General features: G+C 47.2%; 1 protein-coding gene across 2 annotated transcripts in view; it reads right to left on the reverse strand.

The window, feature by feature from the left end:
* Positions 1-391: 391 nt before the first annotated feature.
* LOC123769141 (glycine receptor subunit alpha-2) overlaps positions 392-18,560 on the reverse strand; it is a 656,479-nt gene continuing 638,310 nt past the window's right edge. For both annotated transcript variants that reach the window (XM_045760093.2, XM_069309837.1), the window contains exons 9-10: positions 16,203-16,361; positions 392-3,240 (exon numbers count right to left, since the gene is read on the reverse strand). In XM_045760093.2, the coding sequence (XP_045616049.1) occupies positions 3,040-3,240; positions 16,203-16,361 (360 nt within the window). In that variant the 3' untranslated portion in view covers positions 392-3,039. The remainder of the gene's footprint in view (positions 3,241-16,202; positions 16,362-18,560) is intronic.

The raw sequence follows: 18,560 nt of genomic DNA on the forward strand, positions 1-18,560 counted from the left end.
GGGGACATGATCACCACGTTCAAGATTCTGAAGGGAATTGATAAGGTAGATAAAGACAGGCTATTTAACACAAGGGGCACACGCACAAGGGGACACAGGTGGAAACTGAGTGCTCAAATGAGCCACAGAGATATTAGAAAGAACTTTTTTAGTGTCAGAGTGGTTGACAAATGGAATGCATTAGGAAGTGATGTGGTGGAGGCCGACTCCATACACAGTTTCAAGTGTAGATATGATAAAGCCCAATAGGCTCAGGAATCTGTACACCTGTGGTTGACGGTTGAGAGGCGGGACCAAAGAGCCAGAGCTCAACCCCCGCAAACACAACTAGGTGAGTACAACTAGGTGAGTACACACACAGAGCGTATGCTGCGATTCATACTGCGACATTATTATTATACACACAACTCTGCATGTAAATGAATAAGAATAAAAATTAAACAATTTTCTAGCGCCTCTCGCTGAGCTGTTCCACTGCGGTGTATAATGCATTATAAGGTGAAGGTGAAGTGCTGACTCTTTAACGTCATAGAAAGTGAGCGAGAAAGACATACAGACATAACTGCATGGTGGCACACTGGTAAAACACTCGTCCTGCTCGTTGCGAGAAATTTGGTTTGGGTTCGTGTCCTGGCCAGGGAGGATTGCAACCCGTCCTCATTAACGAATGCCAAATGCTCGTTAATCAAGCCACAAAACCGTTGGTCATGAGTGAAAACCGCTGTACACAACACTCACCACTGATCATCAGCGCTATGCTGACTACTTCTGTCGAGTCGCAACTTTCAAAGTGCTTGGCCCACGTACTTCAAATGCGAATAATTGCCAACATAACTTAACAGACGCCTACCTATACACAGAACTGTAATATACATTTTATACATGAGAAACCATTTTTATTACACAGTATGTAGAAATTGATGAATGCGTCTTGGAAATAAGCCTTGCCTTAACGAGCCTAGCCAGAGGATTAGGTGCAAATGACTAAGCCAAATTAACGATTGTCCGTCTGAGATATGACGGACAATTGTTAACTATTCACCTTTGTGTTCGCAACAGTAAATGGGTACCTGGTTGCTAACCGGTTGGCGGGTCGTGTTCCAAGGAAAACTAAGGGGTAAGCCTTAGCAAGAGCTGTGGAAAGGGAAAGTTCTCAGCTTGTTAACAGGAGTCAGAAGTGATCTGTTCCAGCACCCACCTGTTTAAAAAGAAAAATTTGCGTGAGACTGCGAAGAACTGTTAACAGTTTTCAGGCACGTTAAGGTGAGGCGCCAGTCAGCGAGTTAAGTGCTCGAGGAGCAACTTCGCTCACCACTAATGTCCGGAAGAAACCAGACTTCAAATATATTGACAGGCAAACAGCTCACGACCTCGATAAGGGTAACTTTCGTAGACACTTCCAACAGCAGAGTCTATGTGGCCTGCAGTCTGGAGTACAAGTGCTCATCCTAAAACAATAGCTGCTTTTATTTGCAACGCTGGTCGCAGCGAGCAACACAATTTAATGGAACAAATCTGGATTTAGTTTGGTACTGAAGAAATGAAGCAAGTTTGATGTGGGCGGCTCACGTGCTGCAAGAGCATCATCAGGACACTCACAAGTAACAAGATGAACGAAGCCTATTCCTATAAACGGAAGTCACAAAAATATATAATTGAAGATGCCGAGGGATCTAAATATATTGACGAATATGCACCATGCAGCCACACTCCTGGGATAACATAGATCGTCGTATCACAGCGAGATAAGATCATATAGTTTAACACATTAATTCATTAGTTTATGTACATATTACCGGCGTTGTGAATGATAATGTTCTTTTCTAATAAATAACTACAAATGCGAGTACAAATTATAATACTGTAGGAATACATGTACACTGGAGAAGCCTAACTTCATGTGCGCTACTAACTTTATCCTCCATTACTTATAAATACACACACATCCACTAGTCTATCATTTGGTGAACTTTATACTTTACATATACTATAAAGTGAAGGAATGGTTGGTACCTGGCCTCTCATAATTATTGGTGACAGGAACTGAAGGTTGATGGGTTAACAACACAAGAAAATAGATAAAGGAGCATCTCTTTCCCCGTGAAGAACAATACCCAACTGACAACTAAAACTATAAAAATGTCAACAATACAACACTCGACCTCTTGTGACATCTATTGGAACCACACTAATTAGACTACAAGTATTTATTGCGGGGAGGGGGGGGGGGACTAATTTATATTTTCATTATAATATATGTATTGTCATACTAAATTGTCGTAAACCACTACAACTCCAGGAACGAACTGACATCTTACAGAAATGTTACATAGATAAATATCACGCAAGTACGATGCTCAAATAAGTCAACAAATGTACTGAGATGTACATTCACAATCGACTTGAGAATGGTCCAGGACGGACCGGAACGTCATCGTCCCTTCACTTTCTAGTGTGTGGTTTGATCAACATATTTCAGCCACGTTATTGTGACTCCTCGTCTACATATGTACTAAGGATAGAAAATATAAGCTCTTAAACGTGTAGACCAAAATTCTACCATCGGCAGCAGTTGCCAGGACGCTAACAGGGTGAGATGGGGGGAGGAGGAGGAGGAGGTAGTCATATTTGTTCCTGGTAATCATGAGACGAGCTTGTCTGTCACGAAGATTTCGCCCAAATGATTGATGAGGTACATGATGATTGTGCTACAATATTTTTTAGTATATGTACTGCCGAAGCGAGTACTGATTGTGCTACAGATGGCGGCGTTTGGTGCTTGGTATAGGTTTATCAGAGACTCGTGTGGTGTAACCATGACACTGTTGATCTGAGCTATAGGAGCACATACGGGATTATAAGGTGAAGCGGCACACGAAGATATGGTGACAGCTGAGAGGTGGGCAATGTTGCAGCACCTGCAGGAGCCCACTAGATGGTCTGCTGCAGGTGGGCCAAGGTGTAGGGTACACCTTGGCCCACCGCCGACGGGACTACCGTCGGCGAGGCTGGCAGTACCACCAATAAGCTACGTGGAGTCTAGTGGCGATGAGACATGTAGTAACACCAGTAGGCGACGTTGAAGACGAGGAAGGCGGCTGGGAAGAGGTAGCGAGAGAGTTCGTCGATCCTGCAGGCGAGGAGGCGGTAGCGGCGGGTGTCGGCCTGGCTGATGGAGAACTCGGCCACGTCTGCTGCCGGAGAGGCCTGTGACGCCTGGTCACCTCCGCGGCCGTTCTGCTGCTCGCCCCCGACACACACACCGCAAATACAGGAGGGAATTAGTAGTGTGAACAGTTAAAGGTACACAAGCTGGGGCAAAGAAACGGAGAGGGTTAAGGAAACAGGAACAAGGAAACTGAAGGAAGGAAACCAGGTAATGGCGACAGGAGAAGGCAGGAACTGGAATGCGAAAGAAACATGAACTGTTAGTGTGAAGGAATCGGGAACTGGAAGGAAAGTATGAAAGAAACAGGAATTGTAAGTAAATATTAATTAGAGGCAGAAGAGACCCGATGGGGCCAAGGCAGTAAAGTTAAACATTACAGCGCCTAAATGGTTATGTAGAAATTCACACACAAGATCTGCCTGACTAAATTATATAAATTATAACTATTAAATAAAGTATGTTCCAGGCTAACAATTTCCTAAGAACTAAATTATAAATGTATCAAGACTGCTTCAGCTGGAGTGTCCATAACATTAACATTTATAACCCGATAATCCAGTGGATACATTAGCCAAGGGGCACTATTAGGGGAAAGCGCCAAGCCATTACGACTATATAGCACTGGAAAAGGGGGCCAAGATAAGGATTTGGGATGGGACGGGGGTAAGGATTGGTGCCCAATCACTTGGACGGTCGGGGATTGAACGCCGACCAACATGAAGCGAATCCGTCGCTCCACCGCCCAGCCCAAGTGGTTGGGCATTAGCCAAGCTGCAGCGAGTTTACCTTCATGGAAACATCTTCACCAGCTGGCGTTGGGAAGTGATATTTATGAAAAATGTAAATACAGTAAATTCATCTGCTATTTATACTACTCTATGTATTATGCCAGTCAGTTACGACCCACCATAGGGCGAGGATGAGCAACACTGGCCGTGAGTGAGCAACACTGGCCGTGAGTGAGCAACACTGGCCGTGAGTGAGCAACACTGGCCGTGAGTGAGCAACACTGGCCGTGAGTGAGCAACACTGGCCGTGAGTGAGCAACACTGGCCGTGAGTGAGCAACACTGGCCGTGAGTGAGCAACACTGGCCGTGAGTGAGCAACACTGGCCGTGAGTGAGCAACACTGGCCGTGAGTGAGCAACACTGGCCGTGAGTGAGCAACACTGGCCGTGAGTGAGCAACACTTGGTAATGATCAAATTTGTATTAGGTTGGATACAAGTTTTAAAGAGAGGAATCGTGGAAAGCTTCCCCTCAACAACAATAATAAACAGAAAGTATCAAGCTATTAACACTATATAGAATCCCGAAGCTTCTCAGAAACCTAGTCGAGGTTCCACACAATTCCCCCCATGCACCCGGGCTCTGTCAACCAGATGTTCTACCTCTACATCCTTACTGGTAGATTTACTACGCTTACATACTACGCCAAAGTAGAACATCTGGTTGACAGAGTCCGGATGTATTGGGGAATTGTGTGAGACTATATAGCACTTTGTCTCGCACTAGGATGACACGGGAGACATCTCCCGTCACGCAGAGTGCAGTCGCACCTCTACAGATCTCCAGTATCATCTATTGATACTGGTAATGGCTCAAAAGGGCCACCACTTGCGGGCTATTCATGCCCGTGCCACCTTTTGGGTGGCTTAATCTTCATCAATCAATCACTAGGATAAGAGCAGGATAAAGCTTTGGGATGAGATGGGACGGGGGGAAAAGGAATGATGCCCAACCACCTGGACGGTCGGGGATTGAACGCCGACCTGCATGAAACGAGACCGTCGCTCTACCGTGATTGTGGGGAACCAGGGACGCGACACGTGCAGCTTAGGGCCTAGTGACTGTTGCTTGTTGTTCATTCCCAATAGTGCGGGAGACACGTGAAACACCGTGTTGTTGTGCGTTCAGTAATACAAGCATGATGTTGGGAAGGCAGCCAGGGTATGGCCCAGGGGGGCATGTGGCCAGGGTATGGTCCAGGGGGGCATGTGGCCAGGGTATGGTCCAGGGGGGCATGTGGCCAGGGTATGGTCCAGGGGGGCATGTGGCCAGGGTATGGTCCAGGGGGGCATGTGGCCAGGGTATGGTCCAGGGGGGGCATGTGGCCAGGGTATGGTCCAGGGGGGCATGTGGCCAGGGTATGGTCCAGGGGGGCATGTGGCCAGGGTATGGTCCAGGGGGGCATGTGGCCAGGGTATGGTCCAGGGGGGGGGCATGTGGCCAGGGTATGGCCCAGGGGGGCATGTGGCCAGGGTATGGTCCAGGGGGGCATGTGGCCAGGGTATGGTCCAGGGGGGGGCATGTGGCCAGGGTATGGTCCAGGGGGGCATGTGGCCAGGGTATGGTCCAGGGGGGCATGTGGCCAGGGTATGGTCCAGGGGGGCATGTGGCCAGGGTATGGTCCAGGGGGGGGGCATGTGGCCAGGGTATGGCCCAGGGGGGCATGTGACCAGGGTATGGCCCAGGGGGGCATGTGGCCAGGGTATGGTCCAGGGGGGGCATGTGGCCAGGGTATGGTCCAGGGGGGCATGTGGCCAGGGTATGGCCCAGGGGGGCATGCGGCCAGGGTATGGTCCAGGGGGCATGCGGCCAGGGTATATTCCACGAGACTTATTACTAAAGTGCGCTTCGGGAGAATTGTTCCTATAGTTCAATTACAGATTATGTAGTGGCAGAATTAACAGGCATATTCTAATATGGCTGAAATCTGTTTAAATATTGCCCCGTATCTGGAAGACTGGATCCACTTGGCTTGCAAAATTGACAATTTTGTAACACATTTACATTCATAAAAAACATAAACATAAAACAACATAAATCTTTTGGTGCATCATGTCCCAAAAGATTTTGTTGCAGCAGGACCATTCCATATTGTTCCTGCCTCGGTAATGGAAACCACTCTTCAGTATGGCTCTATGTTTAAATGTTTATATATATATATATATATATATATATATATATATATATATATATATATATATATATATATATATATATATATATTATTAAATATGACCGAAAAAGTAAGATTAATAATTCTAACACGAATTTTCTCAATCTTTCGTACATTACGCTTCACTGTTGGAGGTAAATCAAAAATCACTTCTCCAAAATTCATTTTTATTTCTAGTCTGACGCGACACGGGCGCGTTTCGTAAAACTTATTACATTTTCAAAGACTTCACAAATACACAACTGATTAGAACTTACGTATCTCTGATTTTATATCTACATTTGAGTGAGGTGGGAGGGGTGATGTGGCATTAACACAAGACAGAACAAGAGGGGATATTAATAGGGTATTAAAAGTATCAACACAAGACAGAACAGAAACAATGGGTATTGAATAGAAGTGTTTGTAGAAAGCCTATTGGTCCATATTTCTTGATGCTTCTATATTGGAGCGGAGTCTTGAGGTGGGTAGAATATAGTTGTGCAATAATTGGCTGTTGATTGCTGGTGTTGACTTCTTGATGTGTAGTGCCTCGCAAACGTCAAGCCGCCTGCTATCGCTGTATGTATCGATGATTTCTGTGTTGTTTACTAGGATTTCTCTGGCGATGGTTTGGTTATGGGAAGAGATTATATGTTCCTTAATGGAGCCGGTCGGCCGAGCGGCTATGGGAGCCGGCTATGGGAGCCGGTCGGCCGAGCGGACAGCACACTGGACTTGTGATCCTGTGGTCCCGGGTTCGATCCCGGGCGCCGGCGAGAAACAATGGGCAGAGTTTCTTTCACCCTATGCCCCTGTTACCTAGCAGTAAAATAGGTACCTGGGTGTTAGTCAGCTGTCACGGGCTGCTTCCTGGGGGTGGAGGCCTGGTCGAGGACCGGGCCGCGGGGACACTAAAAAGCCCCGAAATCATCTCAAGATAACCTCAAGAAGATAGCCCTGTTGCTTATGCATCGTTAAACGCCTAGAAAGAGATGTTGTTGTCTTGCCTATATACTGGGTTTTTTGGAGCTTACAGTCCCCAAGTGGGCATTTGAAGGCATAAACGACGTTAGTCTCTTTTAAAGCGTTCTGTTTTGTGTCTGGAGAGTTTCTCATGAGTAGGCTGGCCGTTTTTCTGGTTTTATAGTAAATCGTCAGTTGTATCCTCTGATTTTTGTCTGTAGGGATAACGTTTCTATTAACAATATCTTTCAGGACCCTTTCCTCCGTTTTATGAGCTGTGGAAAAGAAGTTCCTGTAAAATAGTCTAATAGGGGGTATAGGTGTTGTGTTAGTTGTCTCTTCAGAGGTTGCATGGCTTTTCACTTTCCTTCTTATGATGTCTTCGATGAAACCATTGGAGAAGCCGTTATTGACTAGGACCTGCCTTACCCTACAGAGTTCTTCGTCGACTTGCTTCCATTCTGAACGCTCAGAATGGAAGCAAGTCGACGAAGAACTCTGTAGGGTAAGGCAGGTCCTAGTCAATAACGGCTTCTCCAATGGTTTCATCGAAGACATCATAAGAAGGAAAGTGAAAAGCCATGCAACCTCTGAAGAGACAACTAACACAACACCTATACCCCCTATTAGACTATTTTACAGGAACTTCTTTTCCACAGCTCATAAAACGGAGGAAAGGGTCCTGAAAGATATTGTTAATAGAAACGTTATCCCTACAGACAAAAATCAGAGGATACAACTGACGATTTACTATAAAACCAGAAAAACGGCCAGCCTACTCATGAGAAACTCTCCAGACACAAAACAGAACGCTTTAAAAGAGACTAACGTCGTCTATGCCTTCAAATGCCCACTTGGGGACTGTAAGCTCCAAAAAACCCAGTATATAGGCAAGACAACAACATCTCTTTCTAGGCGTTTAACGATGCATAAGCAACAGGGCTCCATTAAGGAACATATAATCTCTTCCCATAACCAAACCATCGCCAGAGAAATCCTAGTAAACAACACAGAAATCATCGATAGATACAGCGATAGCAGGCGGCTTGACGTTTGCGAGGCACTACACATCAAAAGTCAACACCAGCAATCAACAGCCAATTATTGCACAACTATATTCTACCCACCTCAAGACTCCGCTCCAATATAGAAGCATCAAGAAATATGGACCAATAGGCTTTCTACAAACACTTCTATTCAATACCCATTGTTTCTGTTCTGTCTTGTGTTGATACTTTTAATACCCTATTAATATCCCCTCTTGTTCTGTCTTGTGTTAATGCCACATCACCCCTCCCACCTCACTCAAATGTAGATATAAAATCAGAGATACGTAAGTTCTAATCAGTTGTGTATTTGTGAAGTCTTTGAAAATGTAATAAGTTTTACGAAACGCGCCCGTGTCGCGTCAGACTAGAAATAAAAATGAATTTTGGAGAAGTGATTTTTGATTTACCTCCAACAGTGAAGCGTAATGTACGAAAGATTGAGAAAATTCGTGTTAGAATTATTAATCTTACTTTTTCGGTCATATTTAATAATATATGTCTACAGGAAAGACTGCTACCAAAATATACTAATATATATGTATATATATATATATATATATATATATATATATGTCGTACCTAGTAGCCAGAACTCACTTCTCAGCCTACTATGCAAGGCCCGATTTGCCTAATAAGCCAAGTTTTCCTGAATTAATATATTTTCTCTAATTTTTTTCTTATGAAATGATAAAGCTACCCATTTCATTATGTATGAGGTCAATATTTTTTTATTGGAGTTAAAATTAACGTAGATATATGACCAAACCTAACCAACCCTACCTAACCTAACCTATCTTTATAGGTTAGGTTAGGTTAGGTAGCCGAAAACGTTAGGTTAGGTTAGGTTAGGTAGGTTAGGTAGTCGAAAACAATTAATTCATGAAAACTTGGCTTATTAGGCAAATCGGGCCTTGCATAGTAGGCATAGAAGTGAGTTCTGGCTACTAAGTACGACATATATATATATATATATATATATATATATATATATATATATATATATATATATATATATATATATATATATATATATTATTTATTACACACACACACACACACACATATACATACATAAAGTTAATAGCACGTGTAGCGTTTCAGGCAGGTCCTTAATCCACATTTTTCCCCGGACTACGACCCGCCAAATGTTTTAAATGTTTCACAAAGCCTGGCACACTCGATCCACTTACGTTGTTGCTATCTTGACAAAACTATTATTTTATTTTTATTAGTATTTATAACATATAATGTATAATCTGGGAGACATGTTGGCTGCGTCAGGATACAACAACATGGTGCTCAACTGTCTTGGTAGTTTAAAATGTGGTACAAGCTGCAAGACCCCAGCCGGACACCTCACTGGTGTCAACAACACTGGCCGCTAGCCAGAACAATGCCAGTGTCACACCTGGGTAATGACGCCGACACACAGACAACCTATCAGCATCACCAACACGTCTGACACTGAAGAGGAAACACTCATGACGAAGACAACACATGCATAAAGTTCATAAAAAGAATTAAACAATTGCATTTTTTGTTCAAGTAGTTTTGTTTGAGAGTAGCGAGCAGCAGGCTCCGTAATGTGAAGTTCAAACATTACATCTAGACGAGCGCGTGGAAAAGTATGCTCTCAAACTGTGGGACAATTCTCTCCTCGTTAAATTCAGAGTTGAGGACTTGGCTGTGCACGAAGTGCTAAGTTTCTGCACGATATCGTACGAGAAACGAGGCAATCGGAACCATCGAATGTCGATGCTGTTAAACAAGGTATCGTATTTGCTGACCCGATGGGGAACAGTGTGGTCATTATGCTTCAGCTGGCACTTAAGGTGATGACCTGTGCCAGCACCTCCCGGACACCTTGAAAGCGGCTGCACAGGCCCCCAACGGATTAGAGATTCGAGGGGTTTGAAACCTGTACGAACTAGATCTGATGCATTAGGGATTCAATGGGATTAGAGAGATTAGACACCTGTGGTAAATAGAAACCTGTGGGGTTAGATGCCCGAGGATTATATACTTGTGGGATTAGATTGCTCAGGATTAGATACTCCAGGGATTAGATACTCCAGGGATTAGATACTCCAGGGATTAGATACTCTAGGGATTAGATACTCTAGGGATTAGATACTCTAGGGATTAGATACTCTAGGGATTAGATACTCTAGGGATTAGATACTCTAGGGATTAGATACTCTAGGGATTAGATACTCTAGGGATTAGATACTCTAGGGATTAGATACTCTAGGGATTAGATAACCGAGGGATTAGATACCTGTGGAGCTATCCAGCACAGTTCCCCAGAACTGAACATGTTTCTTTGAACTCCTAACAGTATATTTGTGTACTGGTGAACAACTAGTATGCACTGTCGAGGATATGTTAGGTTTAAGGCGATTAAGGAGCGTCTAAGTATGACGTAGGTTCAAACGCTCGTCACTACCCTTGTGGATTTGTTCATGTTAGGTTCATCCATGGTCCCCTGGCCTGCATGAACCTAACTCAATGGCGCTTAACTTGACCGAGCAAGTGACTTGTGTATCCCCCTGCATCCGGGCGACCAGCGCACCACCCATGGACGTCGACGGACCTGTCACCAGTGGCCGCGCATGCACGGTTGCTGTGTTAGTCCTTTATATGTTTGACCTTTCTCAATGTTGTCTTGAGGTCGATATATGACTGCACGTGGAACATGTGATGAATTTGTACGTGGTTAATATGCAGAGTTGACAGTGCCTAAATTATATTACGATTCAGCCTGTCCTCTCGAATTGCTACAACGGCCAGAAAATGGACAAAAACGACCAAACCTAACCAAACGATCACGCATAGAAGACGTGAATGTTTGCGAGCCGCGGTGATTTATAACCAACCATCCTTCCGAAATAACAGTGCTTATAGCAACTATTTGGTTGCTACAAGTTTACATTTTGTATTATTGAATTGGCCTAAATGGGAAACTTTTTCTGAGGCCTAAAATAGTACATAACTGCTATACTAGGTCTAGCAATGTTAAGTTTAGATTTAAGTTTTATTTCTTCCGGACTATAGCATTAAAAGTACAAAAAAGAGGAAAACATTTTGGTGGTCCATCACTATGTACTGTTACTTTCGACCAAATAATTGCAATAAGTACTATCATTTTAGCATGAGGGACTGTTTATAGTACCTTCTTTATGTGTCCGTTTGGGATTTTGACGTCAAAATGTGTAGTAGTATGTGAGAGGACGGGCTGCATCATCAGCCTATCCATGACTGGAAAGGAATATGGCGAATGAATGTATCAAAAAACGGTGGAATTATTGTGAGCAAGTGCCTGGTTCTGGGGGTCTAGGTCAGCTAAGATGGTGTCCAGAGTCTCCTCAGCCGGACTTGGAAGGAAAGGAGTGATTTGATAGTCCAGACCCCTCCGTGGTGTCGCCTTGTCATGGTAAGAGGCTCACATACACCTCCCTTGGACAGGTGAGGGTTGCCTTTGTCCCCTCTCCTGCCCCTCTATGGGTGTTGCATGTGCAGAAGGGCACCAAATAGGGTCCTTGTGAGTCATCGGACCGCCTGCTGGAAGGGTCGCCCGTGAGTGGCTGCCCTAACTGGATGACTGGGGTGAAAGGGAGAATGGATGAAGTGGTAGGACCTCCCTGTTAAAAAGGGGGGAGCACCACTAGGAACAACGCACCCCTTCCTGCACTGGCATGCGCTCGGCCTCCCAGGCTGCCCTGGTAGGTGATATCCCTTGGTTCCAGGCCCCAGACTTGTTATAACGACTGCTGCATGGAAACCGAAATGACAGCATTATCAGGCTCGTGAGGTGGGCGACCAGGCCCCCGAGTCGGACTGTGATGGAAGACCGGGCTCTGTAGCTCCCGCCACATTGGGTTCAGACCAAACTACTCCCCCTCTCCCTTCTTTGTGGGTAACTTTGAGCCCCACGCCCCCAGTGGTGACCACCTCGTACCCTAGCACGGCTCTGTCTCTCATTGTGACTACTGCGGCTTTTAACCCCTCTTTGGGGGTTCTCAACGCCGCCCCTGCCACGGCCGCACTTTCACGATCCCTTCCCATCATAATACGTACCACGCCTTGTTTGGTCCTTCTACGTGGGCTAAATACTTTGATCTCAACCATCTGGATTCTACACCCGATGATTTCTCCCTCCATAAACACCTTATTGATTCAGTAGATACCTCTGTTACTTTTAACCCCACCTGTCTCGGTACACGTGTCACTGCTCCTTCTCGGAATGCAGCTACCAGCTTAGCCGCATTGTCCTGCATTGGGGAGACCCCTGTTCGGGTCTCCAAAAACGCTCGGTTAAACGCCAGTGTTGGCACTGTACTCCTGCACCATGTTGCAACTTGTGTTAGGGACCTAAAAGAATGCCACGAGGATATTAAACATACACTCAAAGCCCAAGGACATTCAGTCATTCAGGTGGACACGTTCACTCGACCCCCTCGTGGTCGTCGACATCAGCCCTTTCTAGTTGTGAAAATTACCTTTGATAGTCGGACCCTTCCACCCTCTAATTCTTGCTGGTGCCAGATGCTCCGTTCAGGAGTACATTATCTCTCCTAGACTTTTGCAATAAGTGCTGGAAGTTCGGGCATGGTGCCCTCAAATGCATAAGTAATGTGTGTGTATGCCCCATGTGTGGGGACGAAGGTCACTCAAAGACAGAGTGGTCTTCTCCTCAGGCTTGCTGCCTCGATTGTGGTGAGGTCCACCCTACCTTTTCCCACTCAAATATTCACTACAAACTTGAGGAAGCTGTCCTCAACCTGAAACACTGGGATCGTTTGTCTTTTCCTGAAGCGAGACACCAAGTCCGCAGTCTCAACCCTTTCACTGGCGTATCTTATACTCGCGTGTTGCGTTCTACCTTTCCTTGTCCTTCCCACCTTACTTAGTCTCACAACCGTTTCCAGGCCTTGGACCCGGACATGCCCACCGTCTCCTCCCCTGTTCCTTTACGTTCTGTCCCGAAAGTCCCCCTCCTGGTTCTCCATCTGGAGTTTCTCCCCTTCCTACCCAGTCTGACATGTCTCCCGTGTCTTGTTTCCCATCTCCCCCCGATCCTTATTCCCAACCCTCCCCCCAGTCTCTTGGCTCTCCACGCTGCCTGTCTGTCCAGGCAGGCCTTTTGGTATGTTTGTGAACTGGTTCACTACTCAACATACGATCAGAATTAATACTAAAGCCTTTTCGCACAGAACAACGGGTCTGGGAAGGGTGGAGCGATGGTTGATGGTAAGGGCTGTGGAGGGGGTGGGAGGGGGTGTTAGGGTGGGGGTTGATGGGGGTGAGGGTATGATCATCCCCATTACCACACCCCATCTCGGTACACCTCACACCTCCACCCCAGATGTGTGTAATGGCAAAGCTCCCAGGGTTAGATCTTAAATTACATATATTCATTCAGTAGTGGAAAAACACTTACCCGCAAGTCTCCCAGTGTTGCTGGCTCCAGAAGTTGTTTCCCACATTCAGTAAAAATGCCTACTAGCTTTACCCGAGTGACTGCTTTTACTGACTGATGCTAAATGCCATTTAGGTGTGGGCTGTGATTGGATTAGATAGAAGAAAATTGAAGACTGGTATGAGACGAGGCTCGTTACTCAGTCCAAGCGAAATTAAAAGATCTATAACTCAGGCTATAATCATTATTTGTTATGAATACTGAGACATGCGTGTAAGCTCCCACAACCTTGGAGGGGAAAAGTAAATAGACCTGAGTGCTAGGTGTAGGGGGAGGGGCCCTGCTGGAGCGTGGGTATGGTGTGCGGTAAGGCTTCATTTAACCCAGTTATGTGTCAAACTCCAAAGAGGCGAGCCGTCCACGAAGGTTCGCTCCCCGCCCAGGCATACGTGACATAGAGGACCACATACCTATGTGGTAAGCCCTGCTATGTGGTCCACTATGCACGCCTCCTCTGAGGCGAGGTTGGTGGGGGGAGATGAGGGTGTCAACTGGTTTGGGAGAGGGAGATGTTATGTTTACTTTGCTAACACCTCAATGCTTGGAATTTGTATGTTGAGGTCATGGCTCACCTTTGGGAAAGAACAATGACACACTCACGGCTACGAGGAGGTTCGTTATTCTGAGTTCAAGTGACATTATAAGCGAAATTAAAAAAAAAATATCTCCACTTCGGGCTATAGACATTATTTGATATGAATACAAAGACATATATATATAATGTGTTTATCTCGTTTATGGCGGACTGAGGAATTGTCAAGTAATGAGGACTGTCACCTGCATGGGAGGGGGGGGGAGGGGGGGGGGGGTGCAACACATGACACCACCTTAACGCGAACACAGTCCACTCCTGTGCGGGGCGTCAAAGACCACACACCCTTACTGAGTGCTCTGCTGCTGCTGCTATGTGGCGGTGTGAGCTATGCTATAGTGTATTGCTGTCATTCAACACAGTAAGGTCTCGGGCTTCAAAGAGGTGAGCCACACAAACGCTCTAGACCTTCAAAAAGGTGACCCGCCATGTGCACATGTCTATGTGCTCATGTGGAGAGTATGTCCCGCCACTCTTTACCACTCTGGAAGTCTTACCTCCCCTCTTTACAAAAACTATTACGGATCATTCCCACCCCTCTTATGCTGCTGTGACCTCCTTCCGTGTACACCCCTCGACTCCTGTGACCTCCTTCCGTGTACACCCCTCGACTCCTGTGACCTCCTTCCGTGTACACCCCTCGACTCCTGTGACCTCCTTCCGTGTACACCCCTCGACTCCTGTGACCTCCTTCCGTGTACACCCCTCGACTCCTGTGACCTCCTTCCGTGTACACCCCTCGACTCCTGTGACCTCCTTCCGTGTACACCCCTCGACTCCTGTGACCTCCTTCCGTGTACACCCCTCGACTCCTGTGACCTCCTTCCGTGTACACCCCTCGACTCCTGTGACCTCCTTCCGTGTACACCCCTCGACTCCTGTGACCTCCTTCCGTGTACACCCCTCGACTCCTGTGACCTCCTTCCGTGTACACCCCTCGACTCCTGTGACCTCCTTCCGTGTACACCCCTCGACTCCTGTGACCTCCTTCCGTGTACACCCCTCGACTCCGACATGAAAACTAATAACCCGCGGACGAAGATATTGGAGACCCACTCCACAGGCAGAGAATTGGTAAAATATATACACTTCACTACATAAAACAGACACGAGAATGACCCACGTTATCAGTCAAAGCTTCCGCCCGCCTCCCTACCCCTTATCTTGGTTATCTTGAGATGATTTCGGGGGTTTAGTGTCCCAGCGGCCCGGTCCTCGACCAGGCCTCCACGCCAGGAATCAGCCCGTGACAGCTGACTAACACCCAGGTACCTATTTTACTGCTAGGTAACAGCAGCATAGGGTGAAAGAAACTCTGCCCATTGTTTCTCGCCGGCGCCTGGGATCGAAGCCAGGACCACAGGATCACAAGTCCAGCGTGCTGTCCGCTCGGCCGACCGGCTCCCTAACCAGACATCTTAAAAAGCTCGGTCTCCTACCCCCACCAAACCTTCGGTAGAGAGCTCCCCTATAGGCCTCTCAACATATCCTTCCTACATACTATTTTTAAGTATATATCTACACACGATTAACTCTACGGCACATACTCATACATATTCACCTACTACTACTACTACTACTACTACTACTACTACTACTACTACTACTAGTATTGCCCACCTGTTCAGTTCACTACTCCCCCCTTTTACCCTCAGCGACCCTCAACGTCCCAGGGGACGTCACCCATCCCACCTCATGTGCAAGCATCCCCTCCCACCCTCTCTCTACCTTTGTTGTTGTACACCTGTCCCATACTTATCCCCCCTTCACCCTCTTACCTATACACCCTCCTTTTACTCCCGTGACGCACAACGTCTCCTGTGACGCCACCCGTCTCATTCTATGGACTCCCTAACCCACTTTTGGCGTAGACCGAGTTCGATCCCCGAGGTTCTCCTCGAGTTTGGGACGGTCTACGTATCAATTTTAATCTACTGACGACCTGGCCGCGGGGATGCTAAGCCTGGAAATCATCTCCAGGTAACCTGGGTGCAGGGGAGGACCTACCGGCATGAGCTCCATCCAGCTGTCGGAGGTGGTCTTGGAGCGGCAGGGGTTGTGGCAGGCGGTGCTGAGCTTCTTGCGCCAGTAGTAGTTCACCACCGTGAACTCCAGCAGCGCCGCGAAGATGAACGCCGTGCACACACCCATCCAGATGTCCAGCGCCTGGGGGTACACCGCGCAGTTAATGAGGTGAGGAACGTGAGATGGAAGGGGGGGGGGGGGGAGAAGGGAAGGGAACTATGAGGAGAAAGCGCCAAGCCATTACGGCTATATAGCAGGGAGTGAGAATGGGTGGATAAAGTTGATAAGGGGTAGAATGGGTGAGGGGGGTCGGCTGAACACCCCCCCCCCGCTATACAAGTAGTAGTACTACACTTTAGGCGTTCACGAGTGTTCAAGACAATGAAGACACTGCTGTATATGAGGAGTACAACTTCAAAATAGAAAAGCATTCAAATCATCTATATTCTATAGGTTAATATACTATCAGAATACTTTCCAGTTGAAAACTTGATATATTGGGAATTGAAACTGTTTCTGACAATTCAAATACTATATTGGTTTACCAAACATTAATTACCTAGGTTCGAATCCAACAGATTCGATATAGAACCTTTCGTCAACAGATCAGCAGCCCGTCCTCCAGACAAAGACCCAAAAGTGATTCCATCCACCCGCCAAACCCCCTGTTTATGAATGAAAACGGTTTACACACGACTCACAACTGATTTCGTTCGAACACTTCCGGAACAAGTGCTTCACTGACGAATTTTGTTCGAACCACAATGCTATAAATGCTTCACCCACGTACTACAAATACAAATAATCACCAACAGAACCTAAACACCTAACCTAACCTATGCCTGTATATGCACAATATGCTAATATATTATATAATTAATGTATATTTGAGAAAATTTCCGTTTTGAATGAACAGCATGTTAAAATTTATGAATGCGTCTGTGGGGTCGACCGCTGGATGGAATGGACTTGAGTCGAGGACGGGTTGCAACACGTCCTCCGGTCAAGTTCATTATATCCAGCGGCACCACTGCTGCTACCACAACACCCACCACCACAACACCCACCACCACAACACCCACCACCACAACACCCACCACCACAACACCCACCACCACAACACCCACCACCACAACACCCACCACCACTGCTACCACACACCCACCACCACTGCTACCACACACCCACCACCACTGCTACCACACACCCACCACCACTGCTACCACACACCCACCACCACCACCACCACTGCTACAACTCACCCACCACCACCACCACTGCTACAACACACCCACCACCACCACCACCACCACTGCTACAACACACCCACCACCGCTACAACACACCCACCACCACCACTACTGCTACAACACACCCACCACCACCACTGCTACAACACACCCACCACCACCACTGCTACAACACACCCACCACCACCACTGCTACAACACACCCACCATCACCACCACCACCACCACCACCACTGCTACAACACACCCACCACCACCACCACCACTGCTACAACACACCCACCACCACCACCACCAACACTGCTACAACACACCCACCACCACCACTGCTACAACACACCCACCACCACCAACACTGCTACAACACACCCACCACCACCACTGCTACAACTCACCCACCACCACCACTGCTACAACACACCCACCACCACCACCACCACCACCACTGCTACAACACACCCACCACCACCACCACCACCACCACTGCTACAACACACCCACCACCACCACCACCACCACTGCTACAACACACCCACCACCACCACCACCACCACTGCTACAACACACCCACCACCACCACCACCACTACTGCTACAACACACCCACCACTGCTACAACACACCCACCACTTCTACAACACACCCATCACTGCTACAACACACCCATCACCACCACTGCTACAACACACCCATCACCACCACTGCTACAACACACCCACCACTGCTACAACACACCCACCACTGCTACAACACACCCACCACTGCTACAACACACCCACCACTGCTACAACACACCAACCACCACCACCACCACCACTGCTACAACACACCCACCACCACCACCACTGCTACAACTCACCCACCACCACCACCACTGCTACAACTCACCCACCACCACCACCACTGCTACAACTCACCCACCACCACCACCACCACCACCACCACCACTGCTACAACACACCCACCACCACCACTGCTACAACACACCCACCACTGCTACAACACACCCACCACTGCTACAACACACCCACCACTGCTACAACACACCCACCACTGCTACAACACACCAACCACTGCTACAACACACCCAC

The sequence above is a fragment of the Procambarus clarkii genome, chromosome 66 (assembly GCF_040958095.1).
Source record: "Procambarus clarkii isolate CNS0578487 chromosome 66, FALCON_Pclarkii_2.0, whole genome shotgun sequence".
NCBI classification, from domain to species: domain Eukaryota; kingdom Metazoa; phylum Arthropoda; class Malacostraca; order Decapoda; family Cambaridae; genus Procambarus; species Procambarus clarkii.